The following is a 26,957-nucleotide window of genomic DNA, read 5'->3' as shown; positions in this document are numbered from 1 at the left end:
TTTTTTTATTTTTTTTTTATTTTTTTTTTTATTTTTTATTTTTTTTTTTTTTATTTTGCCAACTGCCAGACCTGCAAACAGAAGCCAGGTTCTGAAAGTCAAGCTGTGTTCTTTTTGGCTTACGCATTACCAGCAGCAATTTAAAAAACAAAACAAAACAAACCAAACAAACCCAAACTGGAAGTTAAATTTGGTCTTAAGCTGCAGCTTTGTGACAGCAGGAACCTAGAGCACTCTTTTTGCTTACTGTGGTGCTGTCCTCCTCAACATAACCATACTGAAAAGAACTGGGAAAGGAAAGTAGTCCTGCAACTGGAACTGTCAGGGAATTCAGTTGCTATGGAGAGAATCAGAGCAGAATCCATTAGTTTTATGTTATTAATGAATACAGAAGAAAAATTCTCTTTGTCACTAAGCTAGGAAGATGTGGGTTTGAGTATACACAAGGAGAAGATCTTTTCAGCAGGATATTAGTTTTGGAATTCTACAATAGGTGCATTTTAATGTTTCAAACATTTTATGATGATTAGCTTTTCATAGTCATCATATTACTAAACCTATATTTGTAAATACAATTCATGGTTCAGCTCTGGTCCTTGTAGACCTGCTGTGTCCATCTTCATGCAGATGCTTTTGTAAAAGACACTGTGCTCTAGAGATGATGGACATCACAGGCCTCTCATTAGAAAGCCATAAACAGTGCAGGTACTACATATCATACAGCAACTCAAAGGGAACACACATTAGGGAGGTACCTGCCTTCCACCTGATCTTTTCCAGCAATAAAGGTGAGATACGGTCAGAGACCGAGAGATGAAAAGAAGAAATGTTAGAAATAAAACTATGGATTAAGGAATAAAAAGTCACCAGAATCTGAGGGTACATGACCAAGGTCAATTTACAGTAAAGTAGCTTATAAAAATACATAAAACTAACTTTTCTTGAAAGATTACAGATACTTTGCCAATACTTAAAAAAGGGTATTGAAGCTACTCTGGGATTTAGGGACCTCTAAGCCTTATTTTCAGTATAAAGTTGCAGTACTAACTAAAGAGGGCCTTAGAAAATAATTCAGATCACAGAATCATACCATATCATACAATATGGCTGGAAGGGACCCACATCATTGAGTCCAATTACTGGCTGTGCACAGGACAATCCCTAAAAATCACACTGTATGCCTGTGAGTGTCGTCCATTTAAATAAACCTTTGTAACATAATTCAATATGGTTTCTATAGTGAAAATCATGCTTCTTGTATCAATCAAAATTCTTTATGAAGACTGTGAAGTAATAAATTCAAAAAAACCCCTCTTAAAAAAACCAAAATCCCAGTAATTTTAATGTTTGACAAGGCTTCTGACAGAGGCCTGTGACACAAGAGAGCTCTGAAATTAACTAGCCATGAAGTGGCAAAGAGCAAAAAACAAAGGGCTGAAATGCAACGATCAGTGTTTAGAAAAGGTAAAGTATTAGCAGAACAAAGTGTCTCAATTTTCTGGTTTAGTCATGATGCTGTTTAATATGCTTGAGTGTGTTTCAGGAAAAGCTTTGAACCAGAAGACTGTAGACTTGATACAAGTTTTCATTTAAACTAAATTACAATCCAAGGAACTTGCAGGTATTTTATAAAACTAGATGAACAGGTAGTATCACAGTGAAAAAATGCAGTATGACAAGCAGCTTATCAAAGTTGGTAACTTTTGCTAATCTTGCCAACAGATACATTCTAGATTAAAGAAAGCTGCAAGAGAAAACAGGGCTGGAGACACCACTGACAGCTCATGGAACTGTCCTGAACAGAGGCAAACCAACTAGCCCCCATAACTACTGTAGTGCTGTTGTTCTAATTAATCAGCCATGATGTGGAATACTCAGTCATTCCAGTTTTACCAACAGAAGCACAGTGCCCCGGAGCACTGGGCAATGATTAATGGGATGAAATTTAACAAGTCCAAATGCCAGATTCTGCACTTAGGATAGAGTAACACCAGGCAGAATATAACCAGACCAGCTCTGCAGGAAGGGATCTGGGGGTGCTGGGTGTGGGTCAGCATTGTGCCCACACAGCTCAGAGGTCAAAACCCTGTCCTGGGGTGCAGCAAATGTGCCCCAGCTGGCCTGAAGAGGTGACCATCCCACTGTGTGAGGCTCTGCCACAGCCTCACCTGGCCCCACCAGGCTGCCTGCAGCTCTGGGCCCTTCAGAACAATGGGAAGGTACTTGTCCAGAGCAGGGCAACAAAGCTGGGGAAAGGGATGGAATATTCTGTGAGGAGCAGCAAAGGACTTTGGGCTGGTCTAGTTTGTAGTTTGCCCTCTACAGCTTCTTGAGTGGGGGAAATGAAGAGAGAGCTGGTGATCTCTTCTCCCTGGTATTCAGTGATAGGACATGCAGGAATGTCAAAGCTGTTCTGGGGGAGGTTCACACTGGACATTAGGAAGCATTTCTTTACTGAGAGGTTGGTCATGCACTGGAACAGGTTTCCTAGAAAGGTGCTCAAAACCTGTCAGTGTTTAAGAGGCATTTAGACAAATGTCCTTAACAACATGCTTTATCTTTTGGTCAGTCCTGAAGTGGTCAGGCAATTGGACTAGACGGCCATTGTTGGTCCCTTCCAACTGAAATTATTTTTTTGTCTTCTATTATATTGCTGAGCCAGTTGAGGCAGTCCTTCTACCACAGTCAGAGTGGGGAGGGAAAGAGGAGGTTTGGATTTCTAGGATTTCTCCCCATATCTAGAGACTAAAATTTACCTAACCACTCTATATAATGAGAATATTCTCTGAGGCACGGAGAGGAGAGGAGAGGAGAGGAGAGGAGAGGAGAGGAGAGGAGAGGAGAGGAGAGGAGAGGAGAGGAGAGGAGAGGAGAGGAGAGGAGAGGAGAGGAGAGGAGAGGAGAGGAGAGGAGAGGAGAGGAGAGGAGAGGAGAGGAGAGGAGAGGAGAGGAGAGGAGAGGAGAGGAGAGGAGAGGAGAGGAGAGGAGAGGAGAGGAGAGGAGAGGAGAGGAGAGGAGAGGAGAGGAGAGGAGAGGAGAGGAGAGGAGAGGAGAGGAGAGGAGAGGAGAGGAGAGGAGAGGAGAGGAGAGGAGAGGAGAGGAGAGGAGAGGAGAGGAGAGGATTATGGGCTATCACAGGGGAGATTATTTCTGTGATTGATGTTGGAGTATAAACTTGGAAGAAGCGGCCTTAGAGTCCTGTAACTTAGGGGAGACACGTGCATGGCTCCATCTGAAATATGCAACATCTCCACATTTACAATGAAGATTACAATATGGTCTTTTCCAGGCAGGCAAGCACAAGTAAAACTACTCATGTTAAACACACAGATACATGCCAAGAAATATCCACATGGTACAAAATAGTTAAGGCAAAATAGAGCTGTCCTTACTTCAATATTCCTCACCTCTCAAGAGGCTTTTAGAGATTCAGCACAGCACTGGGCTCCATGTGGCTAATGCCTCCCGCAGTGCTGGCTTTTACATGGGTGCTTACATATCACCAAAAAAAGACTTGCATGTGCAAGTATGTGCAAAAGACCATGTAAATGTACCTGTACAAACAAGGGTGAAAAATATTTCAAACACATATTTTGTGGATATTTTTCCAGCAGGTGGAACAGCATGTCATGCTCTAGCTACGAGAGCTATGCCAGAATGTTTGAACTACCAAACAATTTCTACAGCTAGGCTTCTGGAATAAAGAAAGTAGAAAATAAAATAAGCAGATAAATGGTGACTGAAAATTGTGGTATAGGCCCCAAAGGACAAAGAACTAAATTATTAGGAAGAAAAACACAGGAACATAGAAGGAAAGAAATTAAAGCAATAAGGAAGCAACCTGAGGTAGGCAAATACATCTGTGGGAGCTGTACAAAACTGAAACTGAAAAGAAAAGATCCAGGGCACATACCCACGTAAAGCACAATTTCTAATATTACAGACAAGTGAGAAAAGAATAAACAATTCTGCCAAATATCAAAATAGGCAGTTTCAATTAATGTTGAAAAATAGAGAAAACAAAGCGAAAAGTCATGGGAAAAGATTTTGGATGATCACAGAGGGGTTTTAAATTGACAAATAAATGGCAATTTGACAGTATGTGGAATTTATGTAAGTGTTGGAATTTACATATCACCAACCCAACAGCTAATTAGACAGATGAGGAAATTTTAGGGAGACATCAGGAAATTTGTAACAAAAATAACACCAGACAATGCAGGGGTCATAGCTCTTTCAAGGGCACCTATCTCTTCTTTAGGTACAGGAATGGGGTCTAAGAGTGCTCCCAGAGCCTTCTCTTTCTCAGGTTTAACAACCACAAGTCTCTCAGTCTGCCTACACAGGAAAGGTGCTCCTGCTGTTTGATCATCTTGGTCACTCTCTGAGGGCTTCCCTGTTGTGTCTGACTTTGTCCAGGAGCTACTGTACATCACTGCAGGCCTCCGGGAATTTTTCCCTGACTTCCTCTTTATTGGAGTGCATCACTCCTGAGCTTGGAAAAGGTGATTTTTGGATATTACCAGCTTGCTGGGGCCTCTCTTTCCTCCATGGCTTTATTTCATGGTCCTCTGTCAAGCAGATCCCTGAAGAGGCCATATTCTCACTCCTCTCTGTGCCTGCACTTGCTGGTTCTTTCCCCCTTTTAAAATACATAATCCCAGCGGTGCTGCTGCCACTGCTGACGGGCTTGGCCGTGGCCAGTGGTGGGTCTGTTCTGCAGCTGGCTGCCAGTGGCTCTGTCAGGCCCTGGGGAGCTTCCAGAAGCTTCTCACAGAAGCCACCCCTGCAGCACCACCTCTATCAAACCTTGCCATGCAAGCTCAGTGCAACACCTCTGACTGCTGGTTTTGTCATTACGGTGAGAACATTCCCTTGGAAAGAGATGGTCAGACTGAGAGACTGCCAGGAGTCAGCTTTGGAATGCCTGTCTTCTTCTAATGGCTTCAGTCACATTTAACCAAAGGGGTGAGGAAGATGATACCCTGATTTCTCTGGCTGAGAAACTCCTGGGATACCACGCAGAAGTATTCAACATCTGTGTAAACAAATGTTTGTGTTTAGGGAAATTCATTTTCCTCTTCCCTGCAGTGGACTCTCTTTTCTTTTTTTTTAATCTATCTCCTATTACTTGGCTCTTTTTTTGCTTTTCTACTTGGAGCTAGGCATGATAAATGATTGACTTCAATTTTTTAATGCTTTTGTGGTTTTTTTTTTCCTAGTCTTCATGTCTGTTTTTCCCTCTTGCTAAATTTTTCCCTTCATTCAATTTATTTGCTTTTGGATGGTTATCAGTTTTTTGGTTTTCTGCTGTTTTCAGAAGCAAGCCATCTCATTGAAAATGCAGTTATTGGCTGTTGCTTTTTCTTTCTCTTTTTCCCTACATCAATACTCTCCCTGCAAGGAGAACAGAACCACGAAACCTCTGAGGTCAAACAGGCTTTGAAAATGCTCATCATAGTGAGGAAGAAAGAGTAGATTGCTGTTCTTTGGAACTTTTTGTATATTTATGTAAAGGGAACCTCAGCACAAGAGGAGGGGAGGGATTTTCAAAAGCATGATATAAACCAAAATAAGCAATCCAAAAACCTGAGAGAGGTCTACAGAAGTGGCAAACTAATTAACTTAAACAGGAAGATGATTCAAAAATTCTCCTTGTCTGGTTCTGCCATCCTACCAGCTAGCCTGGAAAACTGGATGTATCGGTGAACTGCAAAATTCTCTTGGGAATTATATGGTTTCCTGAGCCACAGCTCATGTTCTATTTTATGCTTGACCTTATTTCTTCAAGAATTCTTACACGTCTGATCATGGAGATATCTGATATTCTCCCATATATAAAGAAGACAGTCAACAAGGTCAACAGATATAATTTTCATATTGCTTTATAAATGGTCTACATGAGAATCCAGATTTTAAAAGAATTACTTTTCCTATTCAGACTTGAAGTTTAAGTAAGCTCTAAAGTGAACACTTAGAATAATTAGCTCATGCCGTTTCATTTTATTGATATTTATTGACTACCTAAGGGAAGGGAAAAGCTTCAATGTATGGATTATGCAATAGATAAGGGTCATAGGCTTTATTTTTACCTTGACATTTACTCATTGTAGACGGTGGATCAGCTACTTAGACAAACATTCTCCAGCTTTAAAAGTTCAATCTCTAAACCTATGACACAGCTTTTATATGTACTGAACACCAGCCTTTGCCATCGATCCTACATGAGGGATGGAGGCATTTAGCACAGTGCAAGTAATCAAAAGCTATCATGCAAAACAGCTCAGACTGTAGCATTCAAACCGAAAGAAATTCTAAACAGTTCTGCTTTGTTCTTCAAGGCATTACGCCTGCTTGATCTTCAGCTACTGTTCCATTGCCTGAATATCTTCATTCTGAAAAATGACATTAGGGAAATACCTACACATGTGCATCACAAATCATTTCCCATCGATTTTGGTTAAAAGCTAGAAAGTCTGCATAAAGAGTTGTCTTTGATGCCCTCTAACAAGCTTAAAAGCAGTAATAACCAACTCAAACTGCTAGAAATGACTGTGCATGTCAACTGCCTATCACTCCTTATGCATGTATTTTTTGTTACCTTGATTGCTGGAATGGGCTTCTTCGGAACGAAGTGTTTTTTCTCAGCAAGCTCAGCAGCCATGTTCTGTGCCTTAAGTTTAATCTTGTTCTCAGCGATTATCTTTTTGCGTTGCTCCAGGTAAGGCCCAAAGCTGGGCAGTTTCTGAAACAAAAATCAGTAAACAGGATTATGCTTAGTAAGTGGGTGTAGTAAAAAGATGAGTCTGATCCCAAGGGTGAGACCTCAAGTCCATGCTGACTGCAACTTGCTTCTTATTCAGGAAGCTGAAATTGAAATCAGTAAGACTGCACCAGAGTGAGAAGTGAATAAAAATCAAATATGAACATTGGGATCTGACTTGGAAATATATACTGAATATTAAAATATTAATATCTCACAGCAGAAAAATAGCTGAATTGCAGGTCAGCATCCAACAGTTTATTATTTCCCCATTGCATTCTTGCTTATATATAAAAATGTATCATGTTAAATAATTCAAATGAATAACTTTATTTCTGTTTCATTTTATACTATGTGGAAAGGTATCATAAAATTCTCAGTTTACATAGAAAGGTTCAAGCAGTATTTTAGATTATTTGTATCAATATCTGAATAAATCAATACGTATTTTTAAAGCTTACAAACATGTATTTGGCAGTGTGATAACAGAAGGCTGTTTTGACCTGTCAAAGTAAGGCTAACAAACACCAAATGAACTGAAACACATTATAATCTCCTAATTTTCCTCTATGTCCCAATTGCAATCTTTTCTGCAACATTTAGTCCTTGAACCCAATTAAGCAAAGTCCAGAGGAAGACTTCACTGAATTGCAAGACTCATGTCTCACCCTAAAACATGGAAGAGCTGGATCAGATTTCCTAAAACACTCGTCTTCGTGAAAAAAATATTCTGTTGCTTACCTGGAAGAGATATGGACAACTGTAGTGTGCTACAATCACAGATTAAGGTGAGCGAAAAATAGTAGAAAAATGGACTTTTGCTTGATGCAATAGACCATGCCCTTCCTCCCCTGAAACTAGTTCCTTATTCTGCAGAAGTATTTTATCCACCTAACTCAAGCCTGTTCAGAAGCTACAGCAGTACTGCAGAAAGCAGCAGGTAGTAACAGGGGATACATAGCCTGAGCAGCTGCTGGCATTAATTCACGCTAATAATACAACCTCAAAGAGCATATCGAACAAGATACAGTATTGCTGTGCTTATCAATTTTTTAAGAGGGAATTTCAATGTGAATTTTAAACCCCAGATTATTTAAAAATTTACAAATTATTATTATTTTTAAATGAAGTAAATCCAGAGAAGGTTACCCTGCTCTTCTGCTAATCCTTAGGAGAAAAATTCCTCAGTGATCTCCATCAGTCACAATACCCAACCCTGGCACCTCAGGCTTCTTGCTATAACAAACAAAAGCTTTCTTGGCTGCTGGGTTTTGGGCACTCTGAGTATACAGCCTGAGGATGAGGTCCTTGAAACACTCTCCTGCTTCTGAGATTTGGTTTGTGGTCTCAACACATTTTTAACAAGTCAGTTCCAGCCTCGCTATGCCCAGGAGCCCTCCAGAGGTGACTCCTGCAGGCTGGGACTGAAGCCTGCTCTGGGTCACAGCCACAGTCTGAGCAAAAGCAAGGCAGGACTGAGGGTGCTGCACACTCCATGTGTCCCACATGTAGGGGTAGCCTGAGTTTGCCCACTGGCAGAGGGCTCTTATTTTGTCTGTTCCACAGGAACTTTGCTCCTGCATGTCATGTTCGAGGGCTTCCTTACAGGCATCAAACTTTCCTTTCTGTGCAGTTGCTGTACATGAAATGTTCTAGGACATCTTAAAATCAGGCTTTGGGAACTCCAGCAAACAGCAGTAAGGTGGTGGCCTTACATACTGAAGTCAAATAAGGCAGCAAAATGAGTAGAAGGAAGAATTTGTCTAATTCCAATCTAATCAATAGACTCTAAGCACACACATATAAACTCGACTCTCTATATGACTTTTAGAAAACCTAAAAAAATTTGCAGAATTCTAAAAATTACAAATTTTGATAGAAAGTGTTCTTGTATGTCTGCTAGGCTGAATCAATTAGAAATATATTTTTGACTATGAATAAGTAGTAGCTGTGTCACTGAGGAACTATTTCCCCTCCATAATTTATGTGCTGATGCCAACAACTTCGGTTTGAGAGGGCTGGAGACCTGATGACAAAGCGTTTTTGGATTCTTTCCTGTCTGGCCAGGAATTGAATGCTGACTTTGAGAGTAGGTAGCAAAGCTAATTTTGCTGAGGTTTTAACTGAAGTAGTAGAGAGAGGAGACAGCTGTTTACAGCTCGACTGATTGAAGATCATCTTTGGGAACAATAGCCAAATCTTTGCAGAATAAAACCTTTATTTTTCCTTTCTCTTATTATTTGCCAAATCTCCCAATTTCTACAGACAGAAACACTAAGAATATTGAAATTAAATAGGTGATCTAAGGAAGAGTGTGGAAAAAATTTTTGTGTATAGGTGAAAAGTGAATTACAAAGGTTAATTAATTTTCATAGTTGTGCGATGGAAGTATTTAGATTTTTATATCTAACATAGCTGCTAGCTGGAATGTACAGCAGGCATTTTGAGAAATGTGCAATGCCTTCATTTCCATAATTCAGATGTTTTGTAATGACATGCGTGCAGTTAAATGAAACCATATAATCCACATATTTTAAAAATAAATTGTGATTATTCTAGAAAACTGTCATCCAGCCTTTATATTTTCTGTGCACTGCTGTTTCTCAATCAAGAATTTGGCTAAATGGAATTTAAAATAATTAAGGAAACACTCGGTCCAGGCTTGGACACATACACAATGAGCTTCCAGTGACTTTACAAAAGGTGACTGTGTGCCCGTACAAAAAGCCTGCTTATTTTGTGTTTGGGGCCTAGTAGTTCACAAGCAGCCAAGCCAAATTTCATTAAACAACACTGAAAACTAGCAATCTTTTCTATAGCAATAAATAATACATGAAAATGTAGCCTCAGGAGCTTAGGAAGGACTTATTGATGGTTCCCCTTATGAGTAATGCACAGACATATGGAATGTTGAGGAGAGTGCTCATTGTTCAAAGCTGTGGTTTCAAACATTTTGCAGTCAAAGGCCATAAGAAATGGCAAAAAATATTTTAATGAAGTATGTTACTGGATACAGTAAAAGTGGAAAATGTTGAAATAACTGCAGAAGAGATGGATATTGAAGAGATTTTAAAATGAAATCATCTCATTATAGGGGACAACTTCCTAAGCACATGGGGGATTTAACAACAAAATTCCCAATGAAAGCACAAGCACAGAGCTTGGTGTGTTTAACTCTCTTTCCTTTTAAAATCTTTACACAGTACTTTTATTTTTTTATTTTACATATATTCCAGTGTCCCTAAACTCTCCATACACTGGTATCTTTGTCATATCAACATCTGCCTAGAAAAACAATTAATATGTGGAGCATAGCAAGTGCTTAGAAGATTGCAACAAGCAGAGTAATTAGATAATTCTTGTCTACTTATATATCTGTAACAGTGATGTCTATAGCTGCATTATTTGTATCCATCTGTCTCTATATAGACATAATTCAGTGTGTTTCTACTGGAGGGATAACATCAAGAATGGAGTCTAAATAAATATATTAAGTGGAATTATTTCATTGTTTGTAATTGCATTATCACAAAACTGTAAGCTTGAAATATTTTGCTGGAGTATTTAACAGAAAGAAAACAAAAATCCAAATCCTTCCCCCACCTCTGCTTCCAGAAGCTGCCTTGTAACTGATGAACTGTATAAATCTTCAGCAACATTGTGATTTTTGTTTCAGTACTTTCTCCAGGGATAAATCATTGATGAATTGGTTCTTACCAAAAAACCTAAATCCTGCTCATTTAAAGATAAGAGTATCTCCCACTAAACCTGTCTCTATTCAGATATAAAAAGGCATTACCCTGCCAATAGAGAACTGACAACTTAATGAATCAACAATGAAACCTTAAGCCAGAGAGCTTTAAGGTGAGTAAGTCTGTTTTGATTATAATTTATTCACAGATCAATCTAAAGGTAATTGAGCATATTATGAACTAAAAAAGGTGCTTGTTTCCTAATGGCTAAAAGTAGAGAGAATCTTCCACTTCAGATTGCTGCAATTTTTATGGGCACACCAGCAAGCAGCCTAAGCAGTGGAACGGGCTGGTGAACAGGGCAGTGCAACAGGCATCAGATGACCCAGACTTTATTTCTAACTTGGAAACTGATCTGATCCTTACTCTGGGAAAATCCATGTATGTCTCCATGATGTAGTCATGGGTTGCTTATTTGGGATCTGTTAGCTCCTAAGGGGCTGGATGCCATCTACTGTTAAAAAACACAGACTTCAGCTGGCACAGTGTATTGGGTTTGCATGGAAAGGTTTTGGTAGTGGTGGGCGACAGGGGTTTTAGGAGAGGCTTCTCCTGTGTCTGACTGAGCCAAGGGCAGCTGGCTCCAATAGAGGCCTGCTGTTGGCTAGGGCTGAGACCATCAGGAATGGTGGGAGTCCCTCTGGGATAACGTGAGTACCTCTCTAGCAAAGGAATATGAGGGAAAATGTGGGGATGCTACTGGATGGAAAAAGGAACCTTGCAAGGGGTTGCAGAGGAGGCTGAGATACTGAACACCTTCTTTGCAGTCTTCACTTCCAAATCCAGCCCTCAGGAATCCTTAACCCAGGAAAGCAGGGAGAAAAAAAGACTTCTCCTTAGCCTTGGGTTAGAGGATTGGGTTAGAGACCATTTAGTCAAATTTGACATCCACAAGTCCATGGACTCTGATGGGATGCACTTACAAGTACTGAGGAACTGCCAGAGATTGTCGCCATCTTTCAAAGGTCATGGCACTCAGGAGAGATTCCAGAGAACTGGGAGAAAGCAAATGTCACACCAGTCTTCAAAAAAGGACAAGGAGCACACAGGGAACAACCAGCTAGTCAGCCTCACCTCAAACCCTGGAAAGGTGATGGAATGGCTGATCCTGGAGGCCATCTCTAGGCAAGGGGAAGACAAGAAGGTCATCAGGACTAGTCAGTATGGATTCACCAAAGGAAAATCATGATTAACCAACCTGATTGCCATGGCCCACAAGCCTTTTATTACATTTTCTGTCCTCTGTCCAGTTGAGGAGGGGGGTGATAGAGCAGCTTTAGTGGGCACTTAACATCCAGCCAGGGTCAGGTCACCATGCACAGTTAAATGTCATCATAAACCAAAAATAAGCAACAGCCTCCTACAGTACTCAGTGGATTTGAAGTGCATGCTAATGAGATGGCAGCAAAAAGAACACTGGAACACAGTAATTTTAACTAAAGGATTTTTGGGGAAAAGTGGTCACAGGATAAAGGAAGAACTTACATAAATAATTCTAGGGATCACTGGCTAATGGACATTTTGGGTAGCAGTATAATTTAGTGATGAGACAACATATTTAAAAAATACTGTTTCTCTCATGTCAATTTCCCACATTGGATGTAATTATCTCATTCCTTTTATACTTGAGTGTTGTCTCCAGACTAAGGTCTGAAGGTGTGTATGTGTTCATTCTCCAATACCTCTTTTGCACTTTCTGCATGTAAACAATTTTAAGTGACACAATGTCCCTCATGAATCTGGAAATAAAACTGAAGCCAAATTGTCTATTTTCATGTACTTTACATTTTTGAATTGTGGAAGTGTCTACTTGCACATAGCAAAAATAGGTGAGAACAAGAATAAAGACTGAAAAATATCTGACAAACTGAACTGCTCAAAGAGAGTACAAATTGCATTGCTGAAATATTCTCTACTGAATGCAGTAGAGATGCACCAAACAAAGGTCCACATATCTAATAGCTATGTTAACAGATGGATAATTGTCACAGCAAAACTTTGCCACATAGTGGCAAGCATTAGCATGTTTTAGAAATCAAACAAGAGGTTACTCTTCTCTATAGCTTGTTTTTCTGAATAGATCTTCCTCTGAAATGTTTTAACCAACAGCTTTCCCTCAAAGAACAGAATAAAGGAAGAGAAAATACAATTTTTCTAAATGATTGGAAGGAAAAAGGTGATCAATGACCTTGGCAGAATCATAGAGTGGTTGAGATTGGAAAGAATGTCTTGAGGTCATCCAGTCCAACTCCCTGCTCAGAGTAGCATCAGCTACAGCTCCACCAGTTTGTCTATGGGAGGCAGCACTGAAAGCCTTGCTAAAGGTAACGCCTATTGCCCTCTAATCTAGCAAGTCAGTCATTTTCCCCTCCATAAATCCATGCAGACTACTCCTTTCCTATGAAGAACAGCTGATCTGTGGTTGGTTTTACTATCCTCCCCAAATGCCACTTTCTTCTGCAAATGAGCAGAAAAGCTGGGCTTCACCCCTTGGCTGCCTTGGCCTCTGGGAAAGTTTCTCACTGGCTTCAGAGAACTGGGGAGACAAAGAGCAAGGTAGGTAAAATCTAAGAGTGAAACATCTTGGGAGGCTATATAGCCAAGTGACTACCTCAGACATAGTTAAAGGTGTGAAGATTGCAGACACGAATTAACAGCTTTGAGGAGAGTAAAATAGGTGAAGCAGGATCTCTGAATGGGAGCATGGTATGGAAAGGCAATCAGGTAAGGGAAACATTAACATTTAAGTGTGGTAGACAGTTGCCCTGTCCAGGTGCTACAAGAATTTAAATCAGGTTTATATAGGTAATTTCATATGTCCTCAGTACAAAGGTTTTAGTAATGTTTAACCTCCATTTGTTCATGGAAAACTTCTATTTGTGGTGTATAAAGTTTTTCAGAGAAAGGAATTTCAATTTTAATCTTTTCTTCCCCCACTTGATTCTGAATCCTTATTTATGCTTTCTAAAGTCTGATGTGCTCAAAATGGATGCATATAATTGGATTCTTATGACATACTGCATGTATATGTAATACTTGCACATACATATTTTAAACTGTGCTACAATTTCCAAGCATTGGTCTGCCTCCATCCTCTTCCAACTTTACACAACAACAACAACAACAACAACAACAGAAAGATTACTATAAAGTTTCCTGAAAAAGTATCTGTATCGGCTTTCTTCCTTGTTCTCAGAGAATACAGTGAAACATGACTCCAACATTTCCAGAGAGAAAGAAAACACAAGGTCCCAGTAACAAGAGCAGCACCAGTAATAACAACAATCTTGTCACAATGTCAAGGTAGCTTGTGTTCCTTCTGGGAAAATAAAAAAAAAAAACAAAAACCCAACAATAACACCACCAGCTGAATTCTGTTCCTCTGAAGGTGGCAAGTAACACACATTTTCATATTCATAGATATATGGAGAGAATATTTTGCACAATCTTTCCCCATAGGTAAACTGCTTAACTAATGAAAGCTATGTGTGGCCATGGGGAAAGTGAAGCTGCGAATTCTTATTCTGTGAGACATTCTTATTCTTTCAGGCATTCAAAGCTAAATCCTCTTACACAGGTGCTTTTCTCTGTGTCAGTCCCATACACTGCGTGGTCAGAGCCCATGGCATGGAGGAACCATCCAGCTGGCACTAGGGGTTCATGTCAACACCTCTAGCAGGGAACCCTGCTAGAGTCCTCCCCACAGCAGGTGGGCAGAGGATAATTCACTCTATCAGTTTCCACCTGACAGAGAGTTTCTTGGGACAACATCAGTTGTTATAGCCCCCGGAGCTGCTACTGTTGCATTAGCAAGATGCCACAAGGACTTCGTCCCATGCGTTAAAGGGTTCTCATGGCTCTGTTTCTTAGAGCTGAGATATTTCTGGCATCAGTGCCTTTAATGATGTGGGAATGCCATCAAAATAAAGGACAGAACACAACAATTATTCAGAATAAGATGAACTCTGCCTTTCAGTTGTTTTCATTTTTTTTCTTGGAACTTTTATTTGCTTGGTAAACAGCACTGTCTCAGTAATGTGCAATTACTGCCCATATACTTGTTCTGTAACCTCTGCTGCCCACAGTGTGTGTGTATACACCATTGCATTTAGTTACTCGTCTATTCTGCCTGCTCTTTAAATCATGATTATTTAAAGTGGGTGAGCTAACCCCCAGCCCTTCAGTAACTCTGAGACTAGATGGAACAACAATGTGTGTTCTAGGAAAACACACTGCAATGACCTCACCATACAGTGCCATACTTGAATGTGCAGATAAAAATATTATTTAAAATAACAATTATTTCTCCTTTTGTAATTTTTCTAACACTGCCATAATTTTCTCTTCCAGCTCCAAATCAAAAATTAATTACTCTTCATGTTGTAACTCAAATGTTTGGTTTATATCCACCAAGCGAGGGAAAAGATTTCAGGATTATAGGCTTATTATAGTGCAGCAACAACTTACATTCTACCAATGTACTGAAGTAATGAAATATTCATCAATAAAACAAAAAAGAGTTAATATCTGAAGCAAGCTTAGACATTTACAATCAAAAGCCAGGATGACACAGATGATAAAGAAAATGCTACCTTCTTGGGCAAAGAAAAGAAGATACTGATACACATTACTGTGCTACTTCATGAACATCTGGCAGTCTGTCACTTAATAGACAACAACATCTTCTCTAAACAGAAGAGACTTGAATTCATCAGGGATTCCTGTAGTACAGTATGTGCTTAACTTAAGTACCTGCTTTCTGTGATTTCCATAGATTACCATATTCATGACACTGTGGAGTGAAAGCATTCTTCTCACTCTCTAACCAGAACATGGAAAAGAAATTAAAACATTGGCAGGCACTTTGTCTCCAGTTTGTTGGACACGTGAGGAAAGGACTTTCCACCCATTTATGCAGATGAAATTCTGTCAGCGAAGCAGCAGCATAAAGAAGATGTCAGCAGAATGGCTATTAACAAATATCTGTCAGGCAAGCAAATATAACTGTATTCAAATGTGTTTAGGAAACAGGAATCAGTATCAGCTGAGCCTTAGTGTTGGAAAAAACTTTGTTCAAATAAGATTTTTTACTTCTAGTGATACATAAGTAAAAATAATCAGTGCAGTATTCACATTTTCATGTGTATCTATATACCATTTGTACACGTATCTATACATTCAGTTTACGCACTTCTTATATCACTGCTGTAAACTACATGATCGCATGGAAAATGCCATTGCTAGATACTCCTATCCACCTTCTCCAAGCTAGCTGGTAACTGAGCTGTTGAGACCAATGCTAAAATCATGTTTGTTTGGATGTAACCATTCTCTTCTGGGGCTACATGTACTGATGGGATTGGCTCCAGCAATCCTAGAACTGTGTTTTCTAGGCCCTTTCAAAGAAGACTCAGAGGTGCCAGCTAGACTATTAAAAGGGAAGAATAAATCTTTTCTTACAACTATGAGAAAGCATGGACATCCTTGCTGCTACAGTTGTTACCAACTGGCCTCTCAATCACAGATATTGCTGACTCCGCAAGGTGAGCATTAAGCTGAGTTTGCTAATTCCACTTGTGCTAAATGAGCTGGGTCAGGGTACCAGGAACAGCATAGCCCTGTTTCAGAACCGTGAGGACCAAGGAAAGCTGCCTGTATAACCCATTTGTATCTGTTCAAGAGCTCCTTGAGCAACTCAGCATTACCATAGGGCCCAGCAAATTACCCCCATGGCCAGGAGGTGAGGAAAAGAGGAATATCTGCATCTGCCTTAGCTCTTCTACACTCCAATCCAGCATCCCCCTGGTGGAAATACAGCTCCAGAGACCCTGCGGTACTTACTCATTGATAGCCTAAGTGTGCACCGTGGACACAGAAAACATTCACAGTCCAACCAATATTGCCCACCAAATTCATGCTCTCAGGGGAATGGGAGACTAAACAGAGAGAGCAACCAGCAACCTCCTCTTCCAGACACTGGCAGAAATCGAGATTCTAAAAGCCACTCTACAAGGCTTTCAGTACATTGAGTAAAATAACTACTGCTTCCCCTGTGTGCAAAGAAAGTGCATTTCCACCATTGCTGTATGTTTCAGCTGCAAATTTGCCTGTCAAGTACTTTCTGCTAGCAATCAAACCTTCCAAAAGAGGTACGAGCTACACTTTTCCCATCTGCTGGATCCTTTGCCGATTTTTGTTTTGATTTTTGTTTATCCTGTCTTTTTGTTTTGATCTACTTTTTTTGCATGGAAGCTCCAGACTTATTACCAAATGTCTATACTGTAAACAGCATATAATTTAAATATATCTAGAAATTAACTCCACTTTTCCCTGGTAGACTACACACTGCATAACTATACATATATTATTGAACTATTAGATTACTTAAATGCAAACCACTGCTAATAATTCCTATCTAAGCCTTCTTCCACTTCAGATTCATTGTAATCCATCTCTTATGGCAGATGAACTACAACACTTATCCTCCTCCTGCACAGACTACAATACTTTCCCTCATTCATCTCTCACACATGTAATCCTTCCATCTCTACTTCGCACAATCCTAATTTAAATGTAAAGTATTCAGTGCAGACAAAAGAGCTCTTGCAGTTATGACCAAGGAGCCTACTGCTGCCTTTTAGTCTTCAAATTCAATAACACAATGCTTTTCATCATCACCTCAATATCCTAAATTCACTATACCTCATGCTAAGAGCCGTAATACAAATAATTCTAGCATTAATAGCAAGTATTTCCACCCTCAGTAGTCAAAACTCCCACTTCAGTTGGTGAGAGGAAGGATAAGACAACACTGAATAATCTCCTATGAAGAGTTTGGCTATTCTGGTTTGATTAAGGCCTTTGAACAGTTTTGAAAATGTGACAAAACAACACATAACATATGAAATAATAATAATAAAAAGAATATAGCTAGATGAAAAAAATTAGAATGGTGCACTAAAGGAAAGTGATAATAATTTTTGTAACTTAAAATCTATCAGAACTTTCAAACAGATCTGAAAATAAATAAGGGCTAAACACTAAAATTAATATTACATCAAACTTAGGAATCAAGTATAAATATGTTACAAAAGAGAGTTTCACTAAACTGATATAACTGCTTCTTATATCACCATCAAGTAGTGAGAAGACACCAATATGGAGGTACTGAAGTAACAGACACTATATAAAAAACAAATGTATAAAACCAGAAGAGTCCTCCCTAGAGTCCAAGTCCCCCACAGTGCCTCTCTTGTATATTTATCTGTCTTTATAACAGCTAAAGTATCATTATATTCTGAATATGGCATTACAATGGTCATATATTCTAAAATGAAATGCTAATTTGATTAGATTTTCACTCAAGTCAATCAGAGGAAGAATTTGATTTTTAAAAATCTAACATGCAAATAGTTAGAAATACAGATTACAGTCATACATCACTGTACTTTTAAAAACTATCTTGTTTTAAATTACTGTAATAGCTTTAAAATGAGTTCTGATCATCTTGGTACTGCAAGACTTCACTGATTTGTATGCACAGTTAGGCTTATGAGTATATGCATTCAACTTGCCCTCTGCCATTAATTATAACCACAATCACATCTTGCTTGAACAGGCCATTCCCTTTTTCACTGCTCATGTGCTCCTTGCAGATAAACAAAGGAGATACATAAACTTTACCTATAACTTTGCACTGTGTACTCATTGTGGCTACTCTGCAGGTCAAAAGGGCTGAGGTGGCACAAGAAACCCTATGAATGATACTTGCAAAGAAACTTCTGTCCTGATCCTGCAAAGCTTCTCCGTTGTGGCTCAACATGCAGGGAGTCACGGGAGTCACACTGACTGAGGCTGAGCCTCCATGCAGTGTTGGGGGAACCAGGACCACAGCCAATGCCAACTCCCTCGCCTTGGGCATGCACACCTGACTTCATCCTTGGAGCTGCACGGCTCCCAGGAAAAGTGAAACAGAGAGCACAGTGGACACACTGTGCTGCTAGAATAAACTGTCTTGTCTCCAGCCATTCTAACGCAGTTCCAGATAACATAACCACAGGATAACCTCTTCACAGGTGAGTGATCCTGCAAGCCCTAAAGAGTATCGCTACTTGAAAATTTGCCATATTTAAAAATCTCATTGTCGTTTAAATTGTAAAAAAAAAAAAAAAAAAATTAAAAAAAAAAAAATTTCTTCACATAATTCAACTTGTTAAAATTATGCCAGATATTTACAGTCATTCAATCTACAGCTCAAACCCAAATCATCTGTGGCCATTTTGACCATTAAGACAGAGAGGGAAACAAAATTTTCTACTTAGTGCAGCTTTTCTACATTAACGCTGTCTACAACAGCTGTGCTGCTTTAAAGGTCACAGATGACATAATTTATGTTATTATAGATAATCCATGTCATCTGTCTGCCTGACTCTTTCTCTCCATATTTTATAGAGGTGCTGTGTATTTCAATGGATAAAGCTCCTAGGAGAGCTTGTCTGAGCAGCTTCCAAAGGCAGGAGCAGTCACCACACAGGAGAGACTTGCTGCTTCTCCTCAGGAAGGCTGGGCCATTTCTTCCTTCCAGAGAACATGCATGAGCATAGGTCTGTTCCCAAATATCCAGTCCTTCTGTGTGCAGAGCAATTCAACAAGCCATGACACCACTGCAGGACAAACTGCAATTTGCTGCAAGGTGATGACAGTGGTAGCAGTGATGAGAAGTGGACTAGATTTTTGTTCCCAGGTTATTTGTATGAATGAACAAGTCCCAGGCTCCACCATGACCAAATGCAGTTTGGTTCTGGGACTTCCTGGGTGGTGTATCCTGACCACACCAACTGCTTAGCTCTCCTGATTTTGTGTACAGCAGCCTGGAGAAGAACTTGGGGGTGTACATCTCAATCTCTCCCAGGTGCTGAGCAAGGCAGGTTGTTACAGGCTGTGGTTACTGAGGGGGTGCTAGTTCTGGCTTTATAAAATCCTCTCTGATAATTAATGGCCACTTTGTACTCATACAGTTTCCTGCCCTTAGAACATAAGGATTAATGTTTTCACTTGCACACATGACTCCAGTGTATCTGAGCTGGACTGGCCCTACACTGCTGGTAATGTACAAGCCTCCTTGGAGGGGCTGTGCCCCTCGTGTGCCTCACACCCCTGCCCTGCCTTGTGCAATGTAATGGCCTCACCATTTACATGCTGCTGTGCTGCACCGTGGGGTATTAGTACAGCTCCTTTATGCAAGAAAAGACTTCAGCAAATTACAGCAGTTGTATTCATAGCATGTTTTGTTTAGTAATCACCTCAGGAGACTGTACAGATCTGAAAAGTGTGGAAAGGTATTGTGAGATGGTTTATGAATCCCACTAATCTTCAAACTGACATTTTCAGGTGTGGGTCTATCCTGCATGGTTTTTACTTTTTAGGGGCTTGGTAATAGCCTTTAGGAGGTCAGCAATTATCCCAGTGCTCCAGGAGTCAAATGCAATTTCATCTCATTTTATTTCATTTTAGATTTATTGCTTGGTCATTTCAAGCAGGTAGATGAGAATGTAATCATGATCAGCTACAGCTTTTGCTGTTCTGTTTCTGCACCTATACAGCTATGGCAGCGATCCCAGCCAGCTCCATTAGCTCTTGCTGATACTGTTGGCATTCTTCAACCACAGTTTTGATAACAAATTGCATTTTCTTCCACTGGTATCCACCCTAAGGGGTGCTCAAAAGATACTGGGGTAGTTACAGTCTGTAATTCTTACATCTAATACATTTGCAAATATATTAATGTTGCATCAGAAACTGAAAAGACTTTTTTAAGACGGAAAGCATATTACCACCCGCAGGTCGGTGTAATGCCTTGTTAAATTGCTAAAAGACTATGCATATGTACAGCTTCCCATCTTCTCTACAGCTGGATGGCTGCCCATCTGACCTGTGGCTCTGGAAAACCTCAGCAGTGAGACATACGCTCTCCTTACTTCCACTAACCTTAATGCTTTTTCTCTGGGTGCTGAGGACATTCGATCAATTAGGTGCCCTCCTGGCTGCACCGCTGTGTCCATTTCCAGCTCTTCTTTGCCTAGAAGACATCCCAGACCTTTAAAACACCATGGAAATACTTTGCTACCGGGGCTCTTAGAGCATGCTGCCTAGCTCAGCTAAGTTTTCTGACTTTTTGTCTGTAACATTTATGAATTGTTTGCCCAAGTTTCATCACATGCTTCTTTTGTTCATTCACTTAATTTAGTTAAAAGCAGAGTATTTGTGAGTTATCTATACTTCCTGGTATTTTAATTTGTTCAGCTTTTTTTGGCAATCAACATTGTCCTGCTGGTATTTTGATTGTTTCTATCATATGCATTTTTGATCGTTTCTATGCTGTACATTTTTGTCAGCAGTTTTAGACTCCCTGAAAATGCCAACAAAGTCTCTGTTGTCTAGTATTTACTGATATTTTAACTATCCAGCTGGCATTCAAACTCTTCCCTCCTTTAGTGCTGCTGCTCTCAGTTTAAAGTTCATGCTTCTGCAAACGGCACCGAAAGTTTATTTTTGGTCTTGTGTAGTGCATCAAAGCCAGATATGAGTAAAGTTATATTTTCTGAGTCAGTTTGTTTTCCTGATGTGGTGAATTGTTTCCTTTTGCTACTGCAAGAAAGCTTTGGCAAAACAATCTTCTTGCCAACACAAAAAATCCCATATGTGAGACAATTACCAGATGATTTCTCTTCTCTGCTTTGTGCTAATACATTTATGTTTGAACAAAATTTTTCGTTGTCCATGCAAACCCTTTCTGGGCAGTTCAGGGCTTGTCTCTACTCCACTGGTGGCCTCATGCCCAGGAGCCCTGCACTGCTGCCGTGCATGAGCTCTGCACTCATGGTTTAGTTCAGACAAGAACAGATTTCTGATGTGAACCTCTTCTTTGTCCCCACACACCACACCTCATTTCTGATGGCAGCACAACTGCAGAGAGCACAAACTGCATTTTATTTTTGATGAAATGAAACCTGAGTATGTGCTCCAGGGATGCGGCTGAAATGAGCTCCAGCTGCTAACGGGCATTTGGCCCATGAGAGCAGACAAGAGCTAGAAGTCCGTAAGAAAACCTGGGATACACACGGTGTGGACACCGGTCTGCAGCATCAACCATTTCACTCTGTAACCCCGTTCCTGTCTGGCCTATTTGTCTGCACTCCTCCTTAATGTAAACAGAACCTCTGGGTGCTCTCATCTGAACCACTGCAACTTTGTCCCACCTACAAACTCAATTCAGCCTCTGGGATGCAATGAACTCATGGGTTAGCTGCTTTACATCATCGGGAAAGACAGGGACTTAGCATTTTTTCAGACTGTCCGTACTTGGATAACACATATATACTGGTCACATCATACAGAAATATGTATATTGTAGTCACACATTTATGTCATTGCACTATATCCTATTATATCTTAGATATTTCTGGAGGTTTTCTAAAAATTCTGATTGGTTTTCTTGATTTTGGAGCCTCAGGCTGCTAGAACTCTTTTTCTGAGTGCAGTTTTCACTAAGATCTAATAGAGCTCATTTCTGTGTCCATCTGTCCATCTTTCATGCTCAGTCACATACTGCCATTACTTGACTTTTTTTTTTTTCCCTTCAGAGTTTTTTGCGAGACACTCTCTATATCCACAGCAGTAAATCAGTGTCTGGGAATGTTCCTGGGCACAAGGATGTTTTCATCTATCCTAACAAAGCATTACAGCATTTTTTGCCTGCTTTTGGCCTGTGCTGACTATCAGTGTCCCAGGCAATTCCTGGAGAGGCTTTGGAAGTCGGCATGCTCCAGGAGCCATTCCCAGCAGGCAGTCTGCCTGCAGCCAACCTGCTTTGGAGACTAACAGCTTCTGATCATCGGCACAGGCTGCTTGGTGCCAGCTGGCCTGAGCACCTAGGAATATTCCCGGGTACATTTAATTTGGAAGTACAGACATTTCTCTCCTTTCTGAAGTTAGGTGCCTATAGGAATCTAATCACTTCTGATGTCAGTGCCCAGGCAGAATGAAGTAGAACAGTGTAACATCCAACGAGTTTCAAAAACTGCTATTCTCTGTCATAAGGGACTTCCTGGAACTAGAGACAAAGCCTAATGCTAATCATAAAAGGTGTGTTGTGGTATGGAGTTATTTATCTCAGGTATCACTGCATTTTTTAACATTTAAGAACACCTCTTTTTTCTTTCTTTTTTTTTTTCTTCCCCCAAAATAGGAGAAGTACAATTACAGCGTTAAAAAAACAAGAAAATGAACAATGTTGCAACATGAGACAAAGAATGAGCTGTATCTTCAACCTAGTCCTAAAGCAAGTTCCTGCACCAGAGATAAATGGTTTGTCCATTCTATGGCTACTATACACCACATGGGGTTCCTTTCACACTCTTTAAAATGCTGCTGTAGTCTTAATTAGGAAGCAAAGAAATCTCAGGATGCTATAGAGTTTTCTTTTTTACACTTTACTGATATTAGTGACACTGATACTGACATCAGCATAGACAGATCATAAAATCGTATTGTTTTGATTTACTGCTCCTTTCTAAGTGAAATAACAGCTTTAAAATTTTACCGTTGATGATTGCTTCCGGCTTCTTTAATATAAGTTACTATCAATTGTTTATCCCTTAAGAAAACTTTGTTTTAAAGTCTTTAAACATTTTCCCAATAGAAATGAGTAGATTTGAGGGATCAACTGACTCCTTTTTTGTAACAATGAAACTGATTTATGTCAAATACTTGGCAGGTCCCAATGACACTACTGAGAGTATGGATCATATGTAAAGACCAGCCTAGGCACTAGTTTTCCTCTTCAAAAATCAGAAACATCCTGAGAATTATAATGGCTTTTGTTTTTCTGAAAATAATACTAACTGAATATTCACAGGTTGAGTCTTGGGGACAGAACTGTAAGCGTATTTTTCTTTCCTTTCAGTATTTAATTAGGTTCCTTGAGCCTGCTTCTAAGTGTCTCTGTTTCTGTTCCAAAGGAAAAAAGAAACCAGATAAAATGGACACTTGTTTCACTTGTTGCCTTCCCTTGCATCATTAAAATATCCCAGCAGTGTCTCTTAACTGATGAATTCCACCTATTTTGCACGTCTCACCTGCTCTCACATTCTCCTCCTTTGGGTATGGGACAGGCTGCTTGGCTTTGGTTTTAAAGAAGATTTTAATTTCCTTCCTGTAAAAACAAAAGCAAGTAGCAACACAGACACACTTTTGCACAGAGAAGGTAAAGCTGGAAAAGTGCCTTTTACTGCCAGGGGGAAAGGCAAAGGCACTACCTGAGTCTGAGGTCTCGTGAGAGTTTGTTCCACAGCTGTGTACGTGCCTGTAACCCAATCCAGCCATCTTACACAGCACCATCATAAAAAGTGTGCTGCTGAAAAGCCAGCAAGCCAAGGAGTGAATGCAGGGAGTCATGGAGTGTAGTCTTCCCTGGGGTTTCAGCACAGAAGGTACAAAGGATCTTTTCACTGACGGTGCTGAAGAAAACAGCCAAGCACTGTTTGCTGTTCTGTGCCTGGATGGCTCATCTGGGGCTTCCACACCACCACCACCACCACTCCTCATTGCCAGCACATGCAGGGAGCCAGGAGAAAAAGAAAAAAAATAAATGGAGGCAACAAAGGAGGTCAGTGCTTCACCTGAGATGGAAGACAGACCTTTCCTTCAGTGAGTACTGAACTTTACAGCTGAACTGCACTGTTGGAAGATGCTGGAAATCCAGCCTAGAAAATGGAGGGAGGATGGTCTGGCGTGCTCACACCAACTTGAGTCCCTGAGCAGATATGCTGCAGCATTTTAAACAAGCTGAAAATTTCCAGAAGATAATTACAACTGCTGCTACTTCATACTTTCCATTCTTTTACCTCTTAGTAGAAGGTAAATCACAGTAATAAAAAAATCCTTCTATAGAAATGCAAAGCAGAACAAAGAATGAAATTGATGTCGCAATTTTAATTTACTACTTTCATTGCTGTTAATTTATACACAAACACTCTGCCATAAGTTCCCCCTGGAAAATAATCCAATTCCTTTCAAGCATCCCCCATGAGGACCAGATACAGACACTGAGTTTCATGCTGTATTTTAGTATGTCTTAAAAGATTTCCTATTTTTTTTCAAGTTGGAGAAAAGAACATGCTCCTGTAGCAAGACAAAGCAAAGCACATTTCAACCCTTATTTGAAGTTTCTGATTGCTGTGATAAGGGTTGAAGAATAATTTAAGATACATCAGCTATAATAGATCACAGTAAAAATTTCCAACGGCCTTTAAAAAAGTCTTACTGTTCTTATGGATATAAAGCCATGTGGGGACGAAACAAAGTTGAACTTTCTGGCTGAGCTCACTACACAACTCACAGCTTGGTTCCATGTAGATCACTAAGCCACATATTATCTTTCAAAAATTCCTCAAGAACTTAAGCCCAGATAAACACCACAACATAAAATTTTCACGGCTATCCTGCCTGTCACACACAGTGGCCAGAACCCGGCCATGGGGATTATCAGGTGTCCCCACTGCAGGGTTCATGCTTTGGGGCAGAGTTTATGCTGCAGAGCATCTCCCAGATGGGCACAGGGTGGCAAGTGGGGCATGGAGGGCCAGGAACAGCCACGGTGGGGCTATTGTGGCAGAGAAAACCGGGAAATATTTTGGACTTCTTTGCAACCACTTCTTAGAAAGTGAGAGACCATAGGCAAAGCTCAAATGTCTCAAACTCCAGCTCATTTTGGAGGGGAAAAATCCCTGCAAATTAGAATGAGAACTGTACATTTCAGAAAGTCCCGTCTGTGAGAATGTAGGTAAGCTTTGGTAATCATCGAGGCAGCAGACTTCCCTACTGCCCTCCTTTGCCTTCAAGATGATCATTTGGTATATTGTACAAAGACAGCAACACTACTGAGGACAATTATGTTGTATTCTCTGCCAGGTTTTCAGAGAAAGCAGGCACATTTTGGGGCATTACTGATTTCAGATTAAACAAAGTATCTGCAGTTTGCTCACCACCATTATTGCACTATTGCCTTCATTTCAATGCTACTTAATTACTTAACATTTGAATTTGTATGAGTGAACCATTTCATCTCTGATCTAGAAATATCTCCCTAAAATCAAGTAAAACATTTTCAATAGGCAAACACCAGAACAGAGTTTTTTACTGCCTGAGCTAAGAATAGTCTTCAGCAATATAATGAAATTATTTGTTCCAGCAAATGTTTACAAGGACATTGAAATAAATCGGTATATTAAAATCAATCAGTACATTAAAATCAAAATTCTTAATTTTCTTAATTCCAAAAAAATTTCTATTCCTTCATGACTGTAAAAGCCAAGTAGAACCCAAATGCAATAAAACAATCCCTAGCCTAAAATTTTAATCCAGTTTTTCAATAACTTCTATTTCTTTGCAGTATTTTCACTTTATATACTTTTATAATACCCTCAAATATATCTATAAAATTTTACAGCCCTTTTCCAACAGCATTTGGGGTGTGGTCTCAAAAGAAGCACATTTATGAGCTGCAAGACAGGAAGAAAATTAAAGTACCCTTATGGGACTGAGGCAGGGACACTACGGTTATGAGCTCAGATTTTGATGTAATTCTTGTTTTCATTGCAATTGCTTTACGGAATTATCTTGTACTGGACTGATAACAGTGTATAACCTCTCAACGCTAGAAACTGAAAGGAAGTTAAGTTGTGGCACGGTCCCTTTTACAGTAGCCACTGTGCATATCCTGGCTAATGCTTATGGCTGGGGACTTCACCCCTTGTGCTGGAGAATCCTAAAGGGAGCTCACCCAGTCAGACACTTTACATTGAGACCTTTCCCTGTGGATGAGCTGGGGATGGTATGTGGAGTGTGAGAGTCTGACAATAGACTGTGTCAAGATTTCACCTAAATACACCTCAATAAATGCTCAATTCTGAACTAAAAATTATATTCCCAGTGTGTGCTGAATTATGAGCCAGTACTCAAAACAGTGGTCAAAACCAAAGGCATCCCCTCCCAAACTGTCATTTAGGAACTGGACAACTAAAGACAGTCTGAATGGAGAGGAATTTTTTTTTTTTTTTAAATGGAGACAGAGAGGCAGACTTGCAAGCTTTTCAGACTGCACGTTGATCAGCGAGATGTTGTTATAAATACCTTTGCAAACTATTCACACTATGCAGACAAAAATAACTCAGCAATAAACAACGGAGAAATAAATTAGGTACTGTGGAAAAATGTAAATACCATTTCTCCTCCATCTGCTTTATCCTAGTAAATAAGTCCCAAAATCCAGCAGCAGGCACAAAAGCCCACCCACAGAACAGGGACTGAAGGCCAAACCAAGCTATGACAGAATTGATAAGAAAATGGCTGCAGTCTATCAAATGAAAGATGATGACTTTGTT

General features: G+C 39.9%; 1 protein-coding gene across 2 annotated transcripts in view; it reads right to left on the bottom strand.

Annotated features, from left to right (window-relative positions):
• The window catches only part of DPYD (dihydropyrimidine dehydrogenase), a 343,524-nt gene that overhangs the window by 7,039 nt on the left and 309,528 nt on the right, over positions 1–26,957 (bottom strand). For both annotated transcript variants that reach the window (XM_066192389.1, XM_066192390.1), the window contains one exon: positions 6,602–6,745. In XM_066192389.1, coding sequence (XP_066048486.1) covers positions 6,602–6,745 — 144 coding nt within the window. The remainder of the gene's footprint in view (positions 1–6,601; positions 6,746–26,957) is intronic.

Source organism: Chamaea fasciata, unplaced genomic scaffold (genome assembly GCF_029207755.1).
Source record: "Chamaea fasciata isolate MVZ Bird 193981 ecotype frontalis unplaced genomic scaffold, bChaFas1.0.hap1 SCAF_10, whole genome shotgun sequence".
Taxonomy (NCBI): domain Eukaryota; kingdom Metazoa; phylum Chordata; class Aves; order Passeriformes; family Sylviidae; genus Chamaea; species Chamaea fasciata.
This window is presented reverse-complemented; position numbering and strand designations above follow the sequence as displayed.